Source organism: Hyaena hyaena, unplaced genomic scaffold (genome assembly GCF_003009895.1).
Source record: "Hyaena hyaena isolate Hyena2069 unplaced genomic scaffold, ASM300989v1 scaffold_4, whole genome shotgun sequence".
Taxonomy (NCBI): domain Eukaryota; kingdom Metazoa; phylum Chordata; class Mammalia; order Carnivora; family Hyaenidae; genus Hyaena; species Hyaena hyaena.
This window is the reverse complement of record NW_024080636.1, coordinates 3,333,624-3,356,301: the sequence shown is the minus strand read 5'-3', so window position 1 is coordinate 3,356,301 and position 22,678 is coordinate 3,333,624. Positions and strand designations below refer to the sequence as shown.

General features: G+C 52.4%; 1 protein-coding gene across 2 annotated transcripts in view; it reads left to right on the top strand.

The window, feature by feature from the left end:
* The window catches only part of PACSIN2 (protein kinase C and casein kinase substrate in neurons 2), a 136,776-nt gene that overhangs the window by 77,350 nt on the left and 36,748 nt on the right, over positions 1-22,678 (top strand). For both annotated transcript variants that reach the window (XM_039235066.1, XM_039235074.1), the window contains exon 2: positions 19,775-19,912. In XM_039235066.1, the coding sequence (XP_039090997.1) occupies positions 19,853-19,912 (60 nt within the window). In that variant the 5' untranslated portion in view covers positions 19,775-19,852. The remainder of the gene's footprint in view (positions 1-19,774; positions 19,913-22,678) is intronic.

The window sequence follows — 22,678 nt, the reverse complement described above, 5'->3', positions numbered from 1 at the left end:
TTAATTAATTAAAAAAAAGAAATCTCAGTGATTAAGGGACTTGATGAATAATTTCTCCTGCAGAAGATTTTAAAATTAGCCCTAAACAAAGTCAAGTTTAAGTGATCGCCTAAATACTGTTTCTTCACTGGAACTGTTGACCAGCTAGCAAGAGCTTTTCGCAAACAAGCTTTTCTGGGGATCGGGTTCCAGACACAGCTGTAGATGAGCGTGGTAGTGTGTCCGGACAGGTCTTCGGGCACATGGGAGGGTGGCGGTTTGAGGAGCATTATTATTTTCATGGGGAAAAGGAGAGATGCAGTGAGTGGGGCCGGGGAAGGGGGAGCAGGCCAGGAGGCAGGTCCTGGGCTAATGCGGAATAATGGCACGGATACTGCAGGACGGGAGTTTCCTAAGAAATCCACTCCCTGGCCCTAGTCTCCCTTCAACAGGTGGCTCTGAGCAGCCGAAGTTACTGTGACGGGCACCAGGGTCCCTCCCCGCACCCCCCCCCCCCGGAGCCACAGCCTGGTTGGGGAAGTAGGGATATAGCCAGATAATGGCACCATAGAAGGACACTGGCGGGCAGAGGGTCATTGGTGTGGTTGGGCTCTGTGGAGAAGGTGACACTCAAACTGGGCCTTGCAGAATGGGGGTTTCCGGTGCCCAGCGGGAGGCCGAGGCGGGCCAGGCAAGCAGGGCGCGCCCAGAGGGGCCTTGTGTGCGCGCCTGACATGTGAAAAGGAGTGTGAGTATAGTGAGAGTATGTGCAGGGAAGCAGGCACGCACGCAAGTGAGGAATGGGGAAGGGGGTCACACACACACGATGCCTTAAGAGGCGGTACGTTGACAGAAAGTGCGCTGTAGTTCATTACCACATTTACCAGTATCTGAACACTCAGCATAGCGCACCCGGGGCCCCCTTTAGGCTTTGTGAGGTTAGTCGGTGTTTATGAAAAGCCTCAAGCCAACTCCCTCGTCGTGAATGTGTGTTTCTGTGCTCCCAGCAAACCCTAAGACATGTGAAGGTCTTATTCATACCAAGTCGCGGGTAAAATTAGAGCAAGATTTTCAAAGCGTCTTTTTACTTTCTTTGTCTCCCGTTTCTCCAATAGGGAAAAGGGCGGGGAGGCTGTCAAAGCGCTGGCTGTTCTCATAAGTATTTGAGGAGAACAGTGTGAGTCATTGTAGCTTTTCGCTGGTATTTTAGTATCCGGTTTATTTTTAAACAGTTTTGTGCAACTGGAGTTTCTTCCCTGGTTGTGTTACCATAGCTCCATAATATTTCCTCAAATCTGCTTGTTCATCCTTTCTCACACTCCAGCCTCGACTCTCCAGTTCCCTGGAAGCAGAATATCTTATTTGTGACATCCAAGAATGTTTCTTCAGCTGCAATAGCAGTTTGCTCCAAGGTGGAAAAGTTACTTGTTTTTCCCATCAGAGGCATTGGGAAGAGAGAAGGTTTGGTTCTGCGAAGGAGCTGCAGTAAGTGGGGATGGTCGGGACTCTTAGGAGGCCCCTACTGGCAGTCTAAGCAGGTGACACCAGTGTCATCTGTGTGGTGTGGAACCACTTCCCCTTTACATCCCACGGTTGGGGGTCCAGGATGGGCACGCTGCCATGTTTGCTCGCGACATGCTGGCCTTGGACATTTAGGTCCAGACATCAGCAGGCTCTCGGTTCTTGCTTCTCCTGAAGCCTGAGTGTGTTTCTTGTCACTCTGTTTATCCATTTATTTTTGGACTTATCGAGGCTTCCACTTTGGGAAGGGCTCCTGCTTTTAAGACTCTGCAGTCCAAAGAAAACCAGTCATTGGCAGTCACTGGCCAAGTTTGCCCTGCCCTCTCTTCCCGGCATTTGGGATTATTCAGGGAGATACTTTTCCAAATTTTCTGGCTTCGAGCAATGTGTGTCTTAAAGGATTGTTCTGGTTTTAAAAGAAAGTCCCCGAATAATACGGAATCATAGAGGTAATTTGTTTCCAATCTCTTAAAGTCTTTGACCTCTTCCACTTTTCGGGGATAATCAGGTTTTCCTCTGACACATACACGTAGTATCAAAATGTGGTATCAAAACATAGGTTCTGGGGGTGTGTTTGGGGTTTATGATAGGGGATGGGTCCGGCCAAACTTGTTCAAATTCCATAAATACGAATGTTGATTCAATGATAGAGCAAGTCCTGATCCTTGAGGATTTCAAGTGCGGTGTAACTGACTGGGCCTTTGGCTCCTAACACAGTGTCTTGTTTTAATTCAGAGGCGACCTCTTTGCAAACAACAAAAACAAAATACAGCCGTGGTTCTCGGGGCTCTGGAGCCTGCCCGGGGTGTGGGGGTGGGGAGGGAGAAGGGCTTCTCCCTTGATGACCAGACAGGCTGACCATTGTGGAAGAATCAGGTTTTTCTTTTTTTTCTTTTTTTTTTTCTTCTTTATTTCTAGGAGAGAGAGAGAGAGACAGCGTGAGCAGGGGAAGGTCAGAGAGAGAGGGAGTCACAGATTGAAACAGGCTCCAGGCTCTGAGCTGGCAGTCAGCACAGAGCCCGACGCGGGGCTCGAACCCACGAACTGCGAGATCATGACCTAAGCGAAAGTTGGACGCTCAACTGACTAAGCCACCCAGGCTCCCCAAGAATCAGCTTTTTAAGAATCGCTGAAAAATTAAGTCTTGCTATCAGCTCCAGAAACATTTTGTGGTCAGTCATGCTAGTAGCCGTGTTTTCCTTTCCTGTGTAATCCAGGATGTGTTGGTGTGTGGCGACACACTGGTTACAATCTTAGAGCTCTGCAGGGTGATGGTGGTGGGAGGTGGGGCTGGGTGAGGAAGGATGGCCAGGGCGGCCCTGGGGGCCTCTGGGCAAAGGCCCTTATGGTGTCAGGGAACCGGCCATGCAGTTATTTGAGGAAAGAGCATTCTGGGGGAGAGGGAACAGCATGTGCAGGAGTCCTGAGGCAGAGACGAGCTTAGCACGTTTGAGAAACCCAGGAAGATGGTTGTGGCTGGAGCAAGACAGGGCCAGTCCGTGAGGGAGAGAGGGAGAGGGCAGACGGGGGCCAGGTCATCGTAGGGCCCGCAGCAGACTTAAAGAGTTAGGGTTTAACTCGGAGCTGATGGTGTCAAGCAGGAAAGTGGCACGCCCTGGGGAGACTAGAAATTGAAAGTGAGATTGGATTTTGTGATCTACTAACTGCCGGGGGTTCCCTGAGAAGAGGTTCAGCTTTTGCTTTCATTGTAACTTTGTGGAGTTTCAGAGCTGTTAATACTGCCTGCATTCCTTGCATGTGGGATTCTGTGAAGTTTTCTGGGCTCTTTTTGGAGAGAGGTATCGTTATGTGAGTTCTGTAAGTAAGTAACACTCTGGGTTGTTAAGAATCTAAATAACAAAATGATCTCTACATAGGCCTGTCAGTTTAAAATTGTAACTATTAGTGGCGCCTGGGGGGGCTCAGTTGGTTAAGCATCCGACTCTTCAGCTCCGGGAGTTCGAGCCCCACATCGGGCTCTGTGCTGACGGCTCAGAGCCTGGAGCCTGCTTCGGATTCTGTGTCTCCCTCTCTCTCTGCCCCTCCCCCACTTGTGCTCTCGTGCTCGCTCTCTCTCTGTCTCAAAAATAAATAAAAACATTAAAAAAAATTTTAATGTAACTGTTAATAACATACAACATTGCTCTCCACCCAGCCAGCAACTGGAAGATTACAAGTTATGAGAAAGTCATCAAGTTTAAACCACAGGGGGATTTTTATGCAGCAATGTGACCCCAGTTCCTCCTTCCTACCCCACTGTTCCTGTTTCAAGGGGGGCAGTGGGCCGTGCTGAGTGCTCTCGGCGACACTGGCTGGCCCGTGTTCCCTCCTTGCCCCCATCAGCCCACCCCCGCCCTTCCCTGAGGACTCTCCTGTCTGGGACACCTTGCCCTTACCCCTGTGTACCTGCCTAATTCCCAGTGGCTCCTAGGCTTCAGCTTGTCGTCCCTCGGAGGCCGCTGCACCGAGCGTGCTGTTCCAGGGCTCAGCATCCTGGCGGGGAGCAGCGACTTTACCCAGGACCGGGGCATTTCATCCGCCAACAATGCCAAGGAGTAATAGTGTCAGTTTTACTTTCTAGATGGGGAAACTGAGGCTCTGAGAGGTGAAGTAACGTGCCCACGGTTATCTAGCTGGCGTGCTGCAGGGCTGGGGGCACGCTTACTCGTTCCCCCTCACACGTGACTGCCCCATTTACACTGGGCTCCGTGCCCAGCCCTGGGGTACGCCTGTGAGCGAGGCAGGCACGGGACATGCGTCTGGGTCCCTCACCGCCCGAAGCTGTGTGAGCAGACACGCTTCCAGAAGACTCCTCCATGGTGCTCCGTGATGCTGGATGAGCGTGTGCGTGCGTTGTGCCCTTCCTGGAGTCCCAGCTGGCGTGCTGTCCCTGCGAGGCCCCCAAGCTCTCTCTTTGTCACAGTCACACTCACGGCACTCACCTCTGCCTCTCCTTGCAAGGAATCTTCCATCGCCACGTGTCATCTGGGAGACCGTGAGGCAGTGGGGCACCTGGCCCCGGGGTTTGAGTCCCAGCTTCGCCACCTGCTAGCTGTGCAGCCTCAGTCAAGTTATTTGAGCACTCGCGTATCTCGTTTCCTCATCTGCAGAATGGGGATGATAGTAGTCGCTGCCTCATAGGGCTGTTCTGAGAATGAATGGGGCCTCGCACCTAGGAAGCACTCAGCAAATATCGACCTTTACTGTGAATTCTGATGCCTGGTGGGGCTGAGAGCTGAGCCCCGCTCAACTCTGAGGGCGCTGTGAGCCCCCCCCCCCCCCGATCGCTCTTATCATGGTGTCTGCCACCAGATCAGGGCTCAGTAAACGTCAGATGAGGGAAGGGAAGATGAGAGACTGTCCCGGGAAGAGCCCTCCCCCACTGGGTGCCTCTGGGGGCTGAGGGACTATGGGGCCCTGACACAGGGAGACACTGTAAGGACAGAATTGCTGAACTCTTGCCCTGTTGTCCCTGCCGTTCTCCTGGCTCTCCTAGCTGTGACGGCTTCCCTGATTTGTCCTGCTCAGCTGTTCCCTTCTGCCCACCGCATCCCCTGTCAGACTTGTGTTAAATCCAGTAAGTTACGGGGCGCCTGGGTGGCTTAGTCTGTTAAGCATCCGACTTTCGCTTAGGTCATGATCTCGCGGTTCGTGGGTTCGAGCCCCGCATCGGGCTCTGTGCTGACTGCCAGCTCAGAGCCTGGAGCCTGTTTCAGTCTGTGACTTCCTCTCTCTCTGACCCTCCCCTGCTCACGCTATCTCTCTCTCTCTCTCTCTCCTAGAAATAAATTTTAAAAAAAATTTTTTTAAAAATCCAGTAAGTTACGAAATCCGCTCACATGTTGTGTACCCCTCAGCAATGGTAACTGACCCCCTGTCACCTGCTTTGGGCCAAGTGCATCTGTGAGGTCTTTGCTGCAACTGCTGTGGCCTCGGTAGTGGTATTTCTAAATTTATTACCTACGTTTGCTTAATATTATCACACTTTCAATCAAGGAAGTACATGTAAATACATTTAACTTGCAAAGAATATAATATGCCAGGAACTTGAATATTAGCTCAAATTAAAGCCTTCAAGCTAATCTAACTTCTCGTTTAGAAGCCACTGTATTATACATTTGACATCTGTCTCTAAGATTAGGTGTATCGGTAAGAAATAAAGTAGACTTATTTCAGGGATAAATTTACTTCTGAATTTGAGCAGTCAGAAACTTACATTTTGTAATTTTCACTTTTTTAAATTTTTTTATTTTTAAAAAATATTTTATTTTTGAGAGAGCAAGCGGGAGAGGGGCAGACAGAGAGGGAGACAGAGGATCCGAAGCGGGCTCTGTGCTGACAGCAATCAGCCCAGCGCGGGGCTGGAACTCACAAACCGTGAGATTGTGACCTGAGCTGAACTCAGATGCTTAACTGACTGAGCTACCCAGGTGCCCCTTTAAAAAAAAAAAAAAAGTTTAGTTATTTATTTTGAGAGAGAAGGGAGAGTATGAGCAGGGTAGGGGTGAGGAGAGAGAGAATCCCAAGCAGGCTCTGTGTTGCTAGCACAGAGCCCAGTGTGGGGCTGATCCTATGAACCATGAGATCGTGACCTGAGTCAAAACCAAGAGTCAGATGCTCAGTCAGCTGAACCACCCAGGCATCGCCTCTCAAGGAATTTAAAACTAATAAGACAGTCACTTGCAAAATTCATATCTTTAATAGTGTGTCCCCACGGGGCGCCTGGGTGGCTCAGTTGGTTGAGCATCTGACTTCGGCTCAGGTCATGATCTCATGGTCTGTGGGTTCGAGCCCTGTGTCGGGCTCTATGCCGACAGCCAGCTCAGAGCCTGGAGCCTGTTTTGGATTCTGTGTCTCCCTCTCTCTCTGACCTTCCCCTGCTCACACTGTCTCTCTCTCTCTCTCTCTCTCTCTCTCTCTCTCAGAAATAAAACATTAACAAAAATAGTGTGTCCCTTTATTTGGTGTGTATGAATGTGGGCATCCGTGTGCTTCTTGGGTCAGGGTTAAACTGGGATCAGAAGAGAGGTTTATTTCTCTCACACCTAATGCTCAGGGGCAGCATCGCAGGGCTGGGTAGACCGCAGGGTCAGAGGCTCCCACTTCCTGTCTCTTGTATTGAGCACGGCTCAGGGCCTAAGTCATCTCATGGTCAAGATGGAATCAGTAGGACTTTTGTATTCAGTACAACTGACTTTGTGCTATGATTGGGATACAAAGCTAGACACCATGTGGCCCCTGCCCTCAGAACCCCTTGTCTCCTGAGGGAGGCAGATGTGTGGGTGACTCCTGTCCACCTGAGCTTGGATGGAGTGAGTCCTGTAGGAGAGGAATGTGCTGCTCAGGGCAAGCCAGGCAGCAAAGCTTAATATTAACTGGGAATAAAGGAAGCCTTCATGGAGGAGGTGATATTTGATCTTGACCTTGGAGAATGATGTGGAAGGAGGTGCTAGGGCCCCAAGGGGCTGGGTGGGTGGGAGTGGCTCCGAGGCTCAGAAGGTGGGTAACCCCCCTGCACTGTCGTGATCGGGGGTAGGTCATCCACTAGAGAGCACGTCATCAGATTGGCAAGATGTCCCCAGCCACGTGGCCCTTGTGAGATCTATCCTGAAAGGTGGACAAACTAACCTTGAAAGAAAACCTTGAGGAATCACTTGTGGGGTTCAGAGATGCTCTTTCTTCTGCCCATAGTTTGGAAGCCAGATTAAGCCCTTGCAGGCACACTGCTCCCACCTGATACTCCCCAATCTCCTGAGCCCCCCCCAGAATTGTCACTGTGCCTGTGCCTGGCCTCCCCACAGCCAGTGGGGGGGTGGCCCTGGGGTATAGAGTCAGAGTGCCTGTCACTGCATACATATGACAGTCATTCCTCTTTTTACTCATTTTGTAAAAGGCACACATTAATCACGATCAACTGTCCCTTTAAACTTTAGTGTTCATACGTGCAGAAGCATGACGTCCTCTGTCTGTGGGAACACTGTTCAGTAACTTCTGTGATGTGACATGCTCCGGCCGCATGGGCTCCGTGTTGGCGGAGGCGTGTTTTGCAGTGAGCCCTGGAGAATGAGTTTGAGCTGGACTCTGGGATCTGGGTGAGAATGTCCTCATAGAGTGGCCGTGAGGCTCAGGTCCAGTAAAGTAGGAAAGCACTTGCAGCCATGAAGGTCGCTGCAAGCACGTGCTCTTATAATGACCTTAATCGACTCGAGTTCTCCCACAGTCTCTTGCCAGTAGGAGGCTCTTGTGAAACATTTTAAGCCCAGCATCCCACTGCCTTCACCTGATGCCAATAGTTGCCCAAGGTCCTGGCTGTTTAATGGCACATTTGGGCTGAGTTTCCTAACACTGGCCCTGCGAGCCCTCAGTGAGAGTATAAAGTGGCTTCTGAATCATCCAAGATTAAGGTTTGTTCAATGTAGTTTCATTGGGTTTGTTTATTTGGTGTGTGTGAAGACGTGTGTGTGCGCGCATGTATGTGTGTTTTAAATTGGCGTTCCTGGCAGGCTGCATCCGCGCTGATTAACCCTGAACCCCGCTGATTAACCACTGCCACCGCTGCCTCCGTTCTTGCCTCCTTGGGGAAACTGTGTGGAGGGAGTCCCCTGGGATGTCCACGTGGGGAACTTTGTCCACGTCAATTTCAGTGGAGTCCTGATCCCTTGGCCTGTTTATACAGTAAAGGCATTTCACATGTAAAGTTTTATAAATGTTCATTTCCTTGAGGTTTCTTAAACAGAAACTGAAACCCACCCCCCAATCTGATTGCTGTATTTACCAAGCAGGACGCGAGAAGCCAGCTGAAGCCTCCTTTCCGTGGGAGTTCACGCTTCAGTTTTCCTGTTTCTGCCCATTTCTCACTTGTGTGCAACCTCGGGTGATGTTCGTGTGAATAGCTTCTACGATGTTTTGATTCACCAGGTAAAACAGGCCCCTCCCCCCACCTGCCGCCAGACAGCAGCATTTTTCTGCCCAGGTGTGTCTTGGGGTCATTTTCCCTCCTGTGCCTCCCAGGGTCTGTTCCCATCCTTTCCCAGGCGGGTGTGATCTGCCCCTGAACGGCAGATGGAAGAGGTCAGATTGAAATCCTACTTTTTCTTTTTCTTTTTTTTTTTTTTAATATTTTTATTTTTATTTGTAGGAGAGAGAGAGAGAGAGACAGCATGAGCAGGGGAGGGTCAGAGAGAGAGGGAGACACAGACTCCAAAACAGGCTCTAGGCTCCGAGCTGGCAGTCAGCACAGAGCCCGACGCGGGGCTCCAACCCACAAACCGCGAGATCATGACCTAAGCGAAAGTCGGACGCTTAACCGACTAAGCTACCCAGGCGCCCCTGAAATCCTACTTTTTCAAACTGTAGCCAAGAGGTCTGCCAGTGTCATTAGAGAGCACGTGAGCCTGATGGAGCTGCAGGACAGACCCGGGGAGCGCCTCGGCCTTGGCTTTGACTAGGAAAGACCCATGAGGCCTGGGCCATAGCGCGGGGCCACAGCGTGACGGGGCCGCAGCGTGACTTTGCATGGCCCTTAGGAGGACGTCCGGATGTCCGGGGAGAAGCCTGCTGTGCAGTTGAGACAAGCGGACCACGGATGACTTGTTGGCAGGTGGCAGGGGAAGAAAAACCTGAGTAGCGAGAGCCGGGTGGGTGGGTCAGGCCCTGCACCAGGGACCCCGGGCTGGCTGAGCGCAGCTGGGGAGGGGCCCTGGCCTCCGCAGGGGCCGCACTTGATGTTGTGGGAGAGCCTCCCTGGCCGCCTCAGAGCTTCCCTGACGTGACCTTCTCTGGGAGGAAAGAGAAGGGCTGCTCTGTGGCGTCAACTAAAATGGGGTAAGACGGGCCCTTGCCCTCCTTTTTCTCTCTGCCGAACTGGGGCGTTTGGGAGGCTGGCCTGCGGCTGCTTGGGACGAGGCAGCTGCGTGTCCCCATGGAATTCCAGAGATTCCCTGCCTGTCCCCAGCATCCTGGCTAGTCTGCCGCGGAATCGCTTGGACCCTCTGCTCATTCTGGGGACGGCTTCCATGGCCACCCCAAGCTGGCCACGTTTAGAAGCCGGGTTTTATGAGCACTGAGTGTTATGTGGAAACTAATTTGACAATAAACTGTTTGTAAAAAAAAAAAAAAAAAAAAAGAAGCCGGGTTTTAATCCAGCAGCACCTTTCAGCACCTTTCACCCTGATGGGTACTTCTGGAGGACCCTGCCCTCCCTGCCCGGGCCTGTGACCTGCTGCGCCGTGGGCCCCCGTGTCCTTCCCCTGCAGGGCATCCTTTAAAACCAAGCATCCTGCGGTGCACAGGCGGCTTTCTGTTGCTGGAGTGGGCCCACGACACAGTGTTCCGGAGATATAAGTCACTTTATTTGCTGATCTCTATCTCTTCCTTTGAGGACTGTTCACTTTTCCAGATGAAATCATTGGAAACAGAATAGGCCATGCCAGATATTTAAGCTATTTCTAAAAAAAAAAAATGTTCCTGCTTTGTAAATGGTGCAAAGCTGTGTCTTAGCTCAGGCCTTCCTCCCTGAGCGTCCACCCCATGGGAGGCAGCAGAGGGCCAGGGCGAAGCAGGAGAGCCTGTCCTTTCTCACAGGGGGATGGCTGGGCCCACAGGAATGGCCTGAGCCAAGGCTGGGGCCAGAGCGGACCTGGGAGCCTGTGGTCCCCAGGGGTGGTGTGGCCCAGGGCGCTGAGTGGCGGAAGGGCCTCCTGTGTGGCTGGCGGGGGCCACTCTGGAGGTTGGGGAGGGCTGTTTTAACATATGCAGTATTGTTCATGAAAGAATTCTAACCACTAGAATTAAAATATCTTCATGGTAAAGCTCCGAGTATTTTCCACCTGTGGATCTTCAATCTGTATAAATCAAAATTACTGAGACTGTTCAGTTCAACCTTCCTCATCCTGAATTCACCCAGTGACTGCGGCATGTCCGTGTGTCGGACCTCGGGATGCCAGCAGTGAGCAAGACGGACAAAAATCCCTGCCCTGCGGCAGCTCACATTCCAGAGCGGGAGACAGAGAGCAGGGAACGGAAGGACTGAGTAAATGACACAGCTTCTTGGAAGGAGATAAGTGCTTGGGGGAGAAAGATAAAGCGGAGAGGGGGTCTGGGAGTGTGAGAGCCGCAGGTTACGGGTCAGAGACCTGCCTGGGGGCCTGAGGACGCCAGCCTCCTGCTGCGGGCTCTCCGGAGGAAGCTGGTCAAGGGGAGTGGGGTGCCGGGCGGCACCACCAGCAGTGGAGGGCTCGGGAAGTGACACGGTGGGACTCTGTGTGCTTGGGTGCCCTTTGGTGGACACCTAATTGTCCTGTAATACCGGTGGGATCAGACTGTCTACCATGCTACACCCAGTGTCCCCGCTTGATTATGTGCGGTGTGTTTCATGTCTGTACACACTGTCCCTCCCGCCCTTTACTCCAGCTGCCTCCGTTCCACTCAGAGTTGTACTGGCATCTTCTTTTCTTAAAATGTTGTATTCATTTCTGTCAGAGACAGAGACAGGGAGGGAGGGAGAGAATGAGCGGGGGAGGGGCAGAGAGAGGGAGACAGGATCCGAAGGGGCCTCAGTGCTTGACGTGGGGCTCAAACTCATGAACCCTGAGATCATGACCTGAGCCAAAGTGGGGGGCGCTCAACCGACTGGGCCCCCCAGGCACCCCTGCATCTTTGATTCTTGTTGGACAGTAAGGGGCTTTCAGTGTTTTTCCTTTCTGTTGCTATTAGAAATAACACCACGGTGACTACCTATGTTTGACTCTTGGGCGAATTTATCCGTAGGTTAAAGCGTTAGAGGAAAGAGTTGGGGCAAAGGCCAGGTGTTCCTCTTTTGTGAAATACACCAGTCAGGAGGCATGTGACAACCCTTGGGGACAGGTCTGAAACGACTGGGCACTCGTGTTGCTTGGTTTCCGAGAGCACATCTCAGAGGCACCTGAGGCTGGAAGTGTGGACCAGTCACTCAGACACACAAGCTCTGAGGTCCACACAGCTTCCCGGCAGTGCCAGGCCACCCCCGCCGTGCCCTCCGGGGGCCAGAACAGGCTCGCACTCGTGGGACCTTTGCTGCTGCTCCGTCTTCTGGAAAAGCCTCCCACCTGCCCTCACAGCTCTGCCGCTTGTACTTTGCTGCATGTGGGCCCTGCCCTGTTAGGACCTCGGCTCCAGGCGGGCCGGGACAGCGTCTAATTAGCTGCTCCACCCTGGGGGCCCTCGCCGCTGTGCCTGACCCGCAGTAGGGACCCAAACGTCAGTTTGTAGGATGAATGGGTCAACTCGCCCCTCAGGGAATGATCTGCCTGTCACTCTGGGCCAGACAGTGGCTTAGCAGAAATTGTGGTCACTTCGTGGTGGATGAAGAATATCCCAGTGTGGGTAATGGAGAAACCAACCCAGGTCCAGCATGTGCTCTCGCGGAGGCCGCGGGGCAGTACAGGGCTGGCCAGGCGGTGGGAGGCAGCGGTGAGGACAGCTCCCTCCCGGGGCTCCAGAGGACTGCACAGGGCCCCCGTCCCCACCCCCGCCCGGCCGGCTCTCAGGGGAGATGAAGCTCTGTGCCTCCACCCCCAATGTCCTTGCTTTATGGCAACAGCCTTTTGGCCTAATGACCCGTTCTCTTTTTTCTTCTTAGAGCAGATTAAGGGCATTTAACATGAGCTAGATGTACTTCTGTCATTTGTATTTTTTGTTTACCTGATACCTGTTATCAGGCCCAGAGAGGAAGAAGGTTACGCCAGTTCCCAGCCTGGGCAAGGGCGCCCCTGGCGACCTCCATGAGCCTCTGACCCTTCCTGCGTCTTAGCAGTGGCTCTGACTCACCAGTGCTCACATACGCCAGGGGCAGAAGTGCCTGGATCCCGAGATCTGGAAGCACGTCCCCGGCCCCAGTCACTCCTGGACCCTGGGGCTCCCAGAGCCCCGCCAGGCACCTCCCCGCGTGTGCACTCAGCTACTATCGAGGGCCGGCCGCGTGCCCAGGACACGCGAGATGGCCCTGGATATGCGCTGCAGGGGGCTGGGCAGGAGAGGGGTGATGGTTGGTACATCTTCACGCTCTGCCCTCGTGCATTTTTACACCATAAACCCTTTACAAGGATTCCCTTGCTTTGGTGTCACGAGCTCGCCGCTTGTGTACCTTTGCTGGGCAGACAGGGCCTCAGGCAGAAGCACACTGTCCTTGCCTGTCCAGCAGCTGGAACGTTAGGGCTCCGAGAGGAGCCAGCCTCGGGCTGCGCAGCCGCAGAGCCGCCTTCCCCACAGAGGCCTTGGAGGGAGAGGAGGGGAGGGCGGCACCAGGGGCACTGGGACTGCTGGCCCCTCCCGGCCTCAGGACCTCCCGATGGCCTTTTCTGTCCCTTAACCAGCCCCCTGCTCTCATCTCTCTCTCCTCCTGTTTTATGTACCAGGAGGTGCTTGTGGTCTCATCATCCACGAGGCCACTAGCTTCAGCCATAGTCTCGTCATTTTGTTACACAGCCTGTCCATCAACATGTTTATTTCAGTAATGAGATGCCTAAAAATCAAGAAAAAAAAATCTTATTTCCAGATTACTCCTTTTTCATAGCATCCTGTTCCTGTTTTATGGGTACAGTAACCCTTGACTTTCCTAGAGAAGTCTTATCAGAGCTTCTTAGAATCTCTGCCTTGTTCCCTGAAGTATCTGTGTTTTCCCTAGAGATCAGCTCCAAATGAAAGTTGTCCTGTTGATCTTGGTCTTTTCACGGTTTGGGTTTTTATTTCATTATTTATTTAGTGGCTCCTCAGCCATTGGTCCTCCCCTTGGTTATCAGTTCATGTTTATGAAAAAAGAATAGGATGTGTAGGGAGTTGTTCCGGGTTCCGGGGGTGGGAGGGGGGGTCCCTGAAGGGAGTGTAGGCTTACTGGTCACAAATGCGGTTTTACCAGTTACGGTGATTGCCCCTCGGGCCCCCTGCCTTGGCACTTCTCGGCCCTCGGCGTGGCACTCCTTCCCCGGGCGGGCTCATTCCCACCCTGGCGTTCGGGCTGGTTTTCTTGGTTTTCTCCCAGCGCTAACCTGTGTGCTTGCTTCCAGCATGTCCCCTGGCCTGCTGCTGTGACCCTGCGGGCGGCACGTGTTCTCATGTCCGCTCCGTGGGCCCTTGCGGGGACGGAGGGAGACATGTGTGTGCCCGTCTTGAACCGGCTGCTTTCCCACGATCCGGGGGAAAGAAACAGGTCCGGGGAGATTCACGGGGAACATGCTCTCTTACCTGTGTCCCTCCCATTGTGACGGGAGGGAATCAAGAATAACTCGGCACACACCACCTCGGCCCAGGGGTTCATTTCCGAATCTGTTGTTTGGTATTCAGATGGCATCTTCCTGTCGCCGGGCTGGACGGTAAGAGCCTGTTGTGGCTTCGGCGCCCAGCGTACCCCAGGAGGCAGACCAGGGCCGGGGGCACCTGCAGCCTTTGTTCAGAGCTCACGGGACGCACTCAGCCTAACAGCGGAGGACTGCGGTTCCGTTGCTTCGGGAGAAGTGACCTGCCACCTGCTGGGTGCTAGACAGTGTGGCGCCTACCAGCGAAGCTCTCACTTTCGTCCCGTCCTTGGGAAGAGCGGCACTGACTGCTTTGTCTGTCGCCTCGCGCTTTCCAGAGTTCTCCCACCTCCCTTACCCCCCCGAGCCTCCTCACACCTCAGGAGGTAGGGGCGCCAGAGGTGTCCCCGCCTTACAGAGAGGACAGAGGACTTGAGTTGACCGAGGCTGAGCCGAGGTAGTTGCTGCCTCGCTGTCTTCCCAGGACCTTCCCCTTCCCCTTGAGAAGCCCCCAGTTAATTAATCAGCACACGTTGTGTGTCTCTGGCCTCAGTAAACATACTTGCGGAGTATCCGGCACCGTCTGCTTGCTCCTGACGCATCCACAGGCTTGGTCATGGTTCGAGTTGGCTCAAGACGCTGAAGGAACGAAGGAGGCAGAGCCAGGAAACTCGCCGGCCCCGACCTCCTTTAGAAGGAACAGGATTGCAGGTTCTCTCATTGTCCTCAGAAGCCTCAGTTTCCCCAACTGACGTGTTTCTTCCGCCCAGGGCGTGCTGAAACCAGATTCATTTTTATGGCTAGGGACGTGTGTGTGTGAAAAGAAAAATCTGAGTAATACTCCCTGACAGGCTGAGGGCCTTCGGGGGTGTTCTGGACGCCAGTATTAGTAGGACAGCCCTAGACTCAGGCGCCCTTGCTGAGGGAGCGGCCTCCCACTCCAGCAAGGCCTCCAGAGCTGGGGGCCACTGGGGCTGGATGAGCAGTGGGCAGGGTCACAGGGTCTCAGGGTCCAGACTGAGTCCTTGCCTTGCATCTATAGGCTGTGGGGCCCTTGACCAGTGATTTGAATTATGTGTACCTCAGTTGCCTTTTCGTAAAATGAGGACAATATTCATCACTTCTGCAGAGTTTTTGAGGAACAAAAATATGTCTAAAGGTCGCATAGACCACCTGGCGGTGCAGAGGGGTGCTTGGTGCCTGGACGCGGCCATGTTGTCGGTTTCTTCCTACCCTGGGCTCCCGGTCGGAGGAGCAGAACGTCTGATTGAAGCAGGCTTCCTTTATTTAACACAAGCATGGCCAGCCTCGGCCGAGAGGGACCACTTTGGGGGCGTGAGTCAGTCGTGAAACAGTTATTGAACACCTGTGTGGGGCCATGGCCTTGGTTTCCCTGGGGGACTGAGCCTGATGCCGCGGGTGTGGCCTGGTCTGTGACTGGCTCCCACTCAGGAGGGGGCTTACTCAAGCGAGCATCCACACGCTAGAAGAGAGTACCTGTGCTGGGCTGGACTTTAGGGGGCTTTGTTCAGGAATCTCCATTTCCTTAGAGCACGGGCTGTGCCCTGTGCCCTCTCCTCTCACAGCTCTGGGCGCCCTCACACATGTGTCCCCACCCAGCGCCACCCCTCACTTTAAGTGATGCCGGGAAGCACACAGTGGGAAGAGCAGGCGCTGTGCTGTCTGAGCGCTGGGGCTGCGGCGGATCCTTCCTGTCCTTTCTCCTCTGCTGGACTCTGTTCTCTGCATTCTCTATGGAAACATGGGTTCTTTTTGTTTTTCTAAGCTGCAAATACAATTTTTTAAAAAAAGGATACCTAAGCTGATTGGTACACTGAGACCCCTTAACATCGGGTATTATCACTTTTTTTTTTGTCTTATGTAAATATGTGGAAGAGACGTTATGAGATTTTATTTTGATTGTCATCAAGCATTTATTACCGATTTCACTTTATTTGCAGCACTTAAAAGGCAAAGAATGTTTCCTCTGTTTGCATTTGACAAATTTAACATTTGGATCTTTCCCAATTTTCCCATTGTTCTAGTCCAGTTTAGTTGTTTTCAGTTTCATTTAAAAGAAACCAAGGTCTAGCTCATGGGCTGTTTGCATTCCTGTCACTAATCAGCTCAGTTCTTGAAACTTAGATCTTTGTTGAATGGATGGATGGATGGATGCATGGATGGATGGATGGATGCATGGATGGATGGATGAGGCTCACCAAGAGCAGCTGATAATGGCAGGTCTTCCCCTCTTCCCAGTTTTAAATTGACACAAACCATTGTGTCACTGAGCCACATGGGCACCTTCCAGTCCCTTCCAGACCATTTCTGAGCCTGGGGTGTGGCTGGTGTGACCCAGGAGGTCATTTGGGCCCAGGAAGAATGGCTGATCGTTGTGCCTTGTTGAGTCGTGGCCCCCATCACATTCTGGTGGTGAAAGAACGAATCTCACTATTGGTCAGGAGAACATTTCTTACGTGAGCCCTGAAGGCTGGGAGCTGATTCTGTTTTTGCAAAATCTGTTTTGTGAAATCACCAGTCACGGATTTCCGGGTCCCCCTTGAGCCATCTTGACCATCCTCTCTGCCTGCAGATAGGCAGCCCTTCTCTTGCGCAGGAACGGAGCCCATTCACCTGCCAGTCCCTTTCTAGCTCTTCCCGTACCCCATGCAGGAGAGCACTCGCTTCTACCTTCTTGCTATTTTCATAGCATAATACCCACAAACTGCTGTTTATAGGTAACGTACTGTAAAAGGAAGAACTTGTATTTTAGAACCACAGAACCTCATCTTGAGTCATAATCTCACCATTTATCACCTTAAATAAGTTACTCAACCTTCGGTTTCTCATCTGTGAAAAGGAACTAAAGATACCTGCCTCATGGGACTATTACAAAGAATAAATGAGATTGTGGAATAGCTAAAATTATACCCGGAGGGAAATGCATTTGTGAGAAAAGAGGAAAGACAGAAAATTTATAAGTTACACTTCCATAGCCAGAGTCAGAACAAGAACAACTTAAGCCAAAGATGGTAGAAGGAAGGAAATTAATAAAGGGAAGAGATCAAGGAAAATGAAGACAGATATTCAGTAGACAGCTGAAAGCAAGCAAGGTAAAAGCTGATTCTGTGAAAAATACAAATGAAAATTGATAAATCTCTGATGAGATTGATCAAGAGAAAAGGCACAAAAACCTAATGTCAGAATGAAAAGAGGGACATTACTACAGATCCCTCAGTCTTTAAAGTGGTCATTGGAGGATAATGTAAACAATTTTATGCCAATAAATTTGAAAAAGATCACCTGGATTCTCTAGAAAACCACAGCTTTACAAAATCAGCACACAAAAAAATAGAAAATACATGAACAGTCTTCTGCCGTTTTACTAGAATCTGCGATGAAAAGTGCTTAAAGAAAACTTCAGGCCCAGGAGACTTCATTGACAAATTCTGCCCGACATTTAAAGAGAAATAAACCCAGTCTTAATGTAAACATCCATTCACGATCAAAGCTCTTAACAGAATTATAGTAGAAAGGAACTTTCTAACTAAAAAATGATATTTTAAAATATCGCGTAAGTAAACTTCCTACTTAGTGAAATGTTGAAAGCTCTGTCCTTGAGGCCAGGGGTCAGCTTGGTGCCAGGACCGCCGCCCCCTGGGGACTGTTGCAGTTGCCTAGTGCAGTGCCAGGGTGGGCTCAGGACCCTGGGCTGAGGGAGACGCTTAAAGGTGTTGCCACCGTGGGGCTCAGGCTCGGAAAGCTGGACTTGCCTCATTCCTGCTGGTCCGCTAAGAGCACGCCTTCTCTCTGAAGCCCTCACAGCCCCGGGGTTACTTGGTTTTGTTACTTGGCGATTCAGGTTCTGGCCCCTAGAAGTCGAGTGTGTCTTTTTGTGCCGAGCCCAGTGGCAACCTCTTCTCGGCTCCTGGCACTTAGTAGGCTCTTAATAAATCTTAGGCAGAGCTGACTGGCTATTTATGTCTGTACCGTGGCCAGATCCCGACAGAATCTGAATCCCTCCACCTGGGCTCTTCAGGTGTCCAGCTGCGTCTCCATCCAGAGCAGGCGCCAGCTCCTCCCTGCAGCTGTTCCCAGAGCTTGCCAGGCAGCCTAGCCAGCAGCCCGATTAGACCACTTTGAGACTCGGTTGAGCCCAAAGCCCAGATATTTCCTGAGGAGCCTGGAGCAGAGACGGCTGCTCTGGTTAGAAGACTTCCTGCTGCTGCAAACGTGGGCTGGTGGGCTCCCAGGAGAACCCCGGTCAAGAGCACAGGATCGCATAGTCCGGGGTGCTGTGGGACATGGCACCAGGGCCCAGCCAGGGCAGCCGGTCGGCCTCTCTGATACCCTGGAGTTAAAATAACACGCTGCCTTGTGACGATGGAGCAGAGGTCCAGCCCGCACGCTGTCGGGAAGAGCGTGCCCGTGGCACCCAGGCTGCTGCCTGGTTCTAGCACGTGCGAATTTGGGGCACTTGGCTTTGAAGTACCGTCATCCGCTCTTTGGATTTATTGGCTATACAAGTGCTGTGTTCATCCTCAGAAGCTGTGACACACATCACATTACCCCCTTTGAAATAGCCACTAGGTCTTAGATTACAGGACAGCAGATTTGTTTAAACTTCAGTTAGTTCTTGGAAAACATCTTGGTGTGATGGAGAGAACATTACCTTAGCAAACTTGCCAAATGTTTGTCTCCACCATTCATGACTTGGGTGACTGTGGACAAGTTACTTCACCTCCCCGAGCATCAGTTATCTCAACTGTGAAGGAGAGATACAAGTGATGGTAGTGATAATTGTTCCTATCTAATGATAATGATGTTGGAATTGACTTGAGTCCACAGCACTTATTATGGACCACATACCGTTGGCCCCTGTATGTCTGACATCATTTGACCCTCACTGTAATTCTGTGATATGCGTTCCATAATCCAATAAGGCTGTTGAGGCACAGAGAGGTTGAGTAACTTGCCGACTGTTGGTCAGCTAGTGAGTAATAGGTCTGGGATTAGAGCCCAGGTAGTCTGACTCGAGAGCCCATTTTCCTGTTCCTCACCACGCTTCTGGACTGTCACATTGAGGCTCGTGAGAATCCGATGCGGTAACGAATGGAAAAGGGCCCAGAACAAAAGCCTTGTACTTGGGGGGACAGCAGTGTGGGTCACACCGCCCACCCCCTCCTGCCGGGCCCCTCCCGGAGTGAAGCTGAAGCTTTGGACTCCTGACTCTGGCGATGAGGGGAGTTCCTGATCTTGGGCTGTGTGATCTGAACACAGGGTGATGGAAAGGAGGGCGGAGTCAACTTTTCACCAAGAAGTCAGGGAGTCTCACGTGGTTGGGGATGGGCCATGCATCACTGTGGCCTGTGCTCGTGAATGTCACGGCCGCCTCCCTCTAGCAGGGGGGTAACCACCCCTTTACCCTTGCTGGGTCTAGCACATCACCTCATGACCCAGAAGTGGGTCACTGTCGCCTGTCTGTGCTCTCGCTGACAGTATCAGAATAAACTGGTCTGATTTGGGGCCTCAGTGGCCGAGGTGAATCCGTCGTGGGCACGGGGGACACAAGCGAGGGGGGTGGACTCACGTGTCCAAGGCGGATTACTTCCACTCGTGTCTGACCGCAGGGCCTGGTCCTGCCCGGTGGGTGGGACAGGCTGGGGCAGGGCGAGTCCAGGGACGCAGGGATTCTACCCGCTTCTGTGTGTTCTCTGCACACGTGCTCTTTCTCCAAGCTACTGGGAAGCTTATTTAGCAACATCATCAACCTGTTGGCCTAAGAGCACGAACCATTCTCCAGAAAGCCCTCTGAGCTCTTCAGTAAGATGTTGAGAAGGTTCACTGTTAATATGAAATACATGCGCACATAACATGCTCTCACCCAAAGCGGACAGTCGAGACTGCCCTGCACTAAGGCAGCAGTGGACATGGAAGTCATGTGATGGAGGGGCTTGCTTCCTACCTCAGGAACTTAACCCCAACAAAGTGCTTTTCTTTTACAGGTTGGACTACGGATTTTGAGCATCTGAAGTTGACCTCTGCTCTCAGCATTCGCTGCTGCCCCCTCACTGTTGGAAGAGATGTCTGTCGCTTACGATGACTCCGTTGGAGTGGAAGTGTCCAGCGACAGCTTCTGGGAGGTAATGGCCATGCTTGCTTGCTCAGGGGCGCAGACAGCAGGCTGACGGTGCCTGATGGGCCCAGCTTCTCCTGGCCAGAACTGGGGCAGGGACGAGTGTACCCCAGACAGGCCCGGTCTTCGGGGTCAGATCCGGATGGCGGCAGGTGTGGCTTGGCTATGAGTGCAGGTGGTGACCCCACGTCGCCAGGAAGAACTCATAAAGAGGGTAGCCGCATTATCACCATGTCCATTCTCAGCCCTTCCTTTTCGTGCTTAGCCGTGTTGTGGCTGGCTCTGCACACACGCAGGGCTGGGCTTGGCCCAAGAGGCAGCGTGACTTCCGAGTCGTGTGTGGGGGAAAAAGGGCTGCACGGTGCTGTGATGTTCTGCTGGGCTGTGCGGGCTGTCCAGGGGGCCTAGCAAACTGCCCGCGAGCCTCAGAGCATCTCCCGCGAGTCTAGGCCCATGTGGGACTCCTTTCCTTTTTTTTTTTTTTTTTTAATTTTTTTGTAGTTTATTTTTGAGACAGAGAGAGAGCACAAGTGGGGGAGGGACAGAGAGAGAGGGAGACACCGAATCTGAAACAGGCTCCGGGCTCTGAGCTGTCAGCACAGAGCCCGACTAGGGGCTCAAATCCACAAACTGTGAGATCATGACCTGAGCCGAAGTCGGACGCTTAACCGACTGAGCCACCCAGGCGCCTTTAGGAGAAACTCCTTTCCTGATTAGAAATTTTGTGGCAGTGGAGAGGAGTTTTGTTTTTTCTGGAAGTCACTCTTCCTGAGCCCACTTACTTTTTCCTGCCTGCTGCTTACAGAAAGTCCATTTTTGTTCTTGTGGCAAAACCTCTGGAACTTTCTTTTTTTTTTTTTTTTTAATTTTTTTTTAACGTTTTATTTATTTCTAGGAGAGAGAGAGAGAGAGACAGCATGAGCAGGGGAGGGTCAGAGAGAGAGGGAGTCACAGACTGAAACAGGCTCCAGGCTCTGAGCTGGCAGTCAGCACAGAGCCCGACGCAGGGCTCGAACCCACGATCCGCGAGATCATGACCTAAGCGAAAGTCGGACGCTTAACCGACTAAGCCACCCAGGCGCCCCATGGAACTTTCTAGGCAGCTGTGGGCTTCGTGGAAAGAGCACTGGCTTTGCAGTTAGAAAGGTCTGGGTTCTGTTCCCAGCTGTGCCATCGCTAGCTGTGTGATTTCGGGCAAGTGGCCTGACTGATATGGGCCTCAGAGTCTCCTCTCTAAAGGGGGGATGAGAGAGGCCTGGGGGCTCAGTTAAGCGTCCAGCTCTTGATTGTGGCTCAGGGTCATGATCTCACAGTTCGTGGGTTTGAGTCCTGCCACTGACAGTGAAAAGCCTGCCTGGGATTCTGGCGCTCTCTCTCTGCCCCTCCCCCACTGGCATGCATGCGGTCACCTGTGCACACACGCATTCTCTCTCTCTCTCCCCCCTCCCAATACGTAAATAAGCTTAAAAAGTAAAGTGGGGGATGGTACTGGCCTTCCAGGGAAGCTGCAGGATGAAATGAAAATACAGACATCAGCATCCGTCTGCTTCCCTGACACCAGAGGCCAGAGGCTCAAGTGGTGAGAGACGAGGAGGGGGCACCAGGGTCTGCTGGGGACGAGCACGAATTACTTTTAGATCTGGAGATCGACGAGGTGTATGGTTTTGTCCGAGAGCGAACATCATGTGATGCTGTTGTGCAGTAGAGACAGTGGTCACAGGTGCCCAGTTTTTTTGTTGTTTTTTTTTTAATATTTTTTATTTTTTTTTTATCTCTAGGAGAGAGAGAGAGAGACAGCGTGAGCAGGGGAGGGTCAGAGAGAGAGGGAGATACAGACTCTGAAATAGGCTCCAGGCTCTGAGCTGACAGCACAGAGCCCGACGCGGGGCTCGAACCCACGAACCGCGAGATCGTGACCTAAGTGAAAGTCGGACGCTTAACCAACTAAGCCACCCAGGCGCCCCTCAGGTGCCCAGTTTTAAAAAACGTGAGCAAGGAAACTCAAAATTCTGTTAACACTTTTCTTTCCCATGCGTTGGCCAAAAGGTCATTGTTGACTTATAGCTGAATACTCCATTTTCATGAGCAGCTACTATGCGCTAGGTCCCGTGGAGCTACAGTGGGAAATGGGAGAGTCTGATTACCCCTCTGCTTGTAGCAGCCTCCCTGGTGGGTATTCAGGCCAGATCTCAAATTTTAGTAGCCAGAGAGTTACACCTGCCTCGGGAAACATTTCCCAGAAGGCAGCAAGAGTGATGGGGTGGCTGGTGACAGAGTCACGGTGGAGTCCAGACACCGCAGCAGTGGCTTCCTGGCATGGTGAGGCGCGTTCTTGTGGCCCGGGGGCTCTGGGGGGTGGTGGCGGACTGTGTGAAGCAGACTATAGGCCGCAGGTGCCTCTGGGACAGTACAGGACTGCCCCATGTGCAGGTTCAGGTCCGCAGGCAGGTAGGTGCTGGCTGCCCCCAGGAGGGAGGCCGTGGCCTTGCCAGCGCACCATCTGGTACAGCTGCCGTGGGCCAGCTGGCGGCGCAGGGAGAGGCTGGCACACCCGGTGGGCCTTGTGCGCCATAGGCCGGGCAAGGCACCGGGACAGGTTCAGATGCATGGCTTGAGCTCGACTCCTGCCTCGTCCCTTACTGCGTGGGGGTGGAGGGTGGGGGTCCTCCGGGCAAGTTACGAATTTGTCTTTGCCTCAGTTGCCCAATCTGTAAAATGGGGGTAAAAATGGGACCTATCCTAGTATTGCCATGAGGGTTTCAGGAATGAGTAT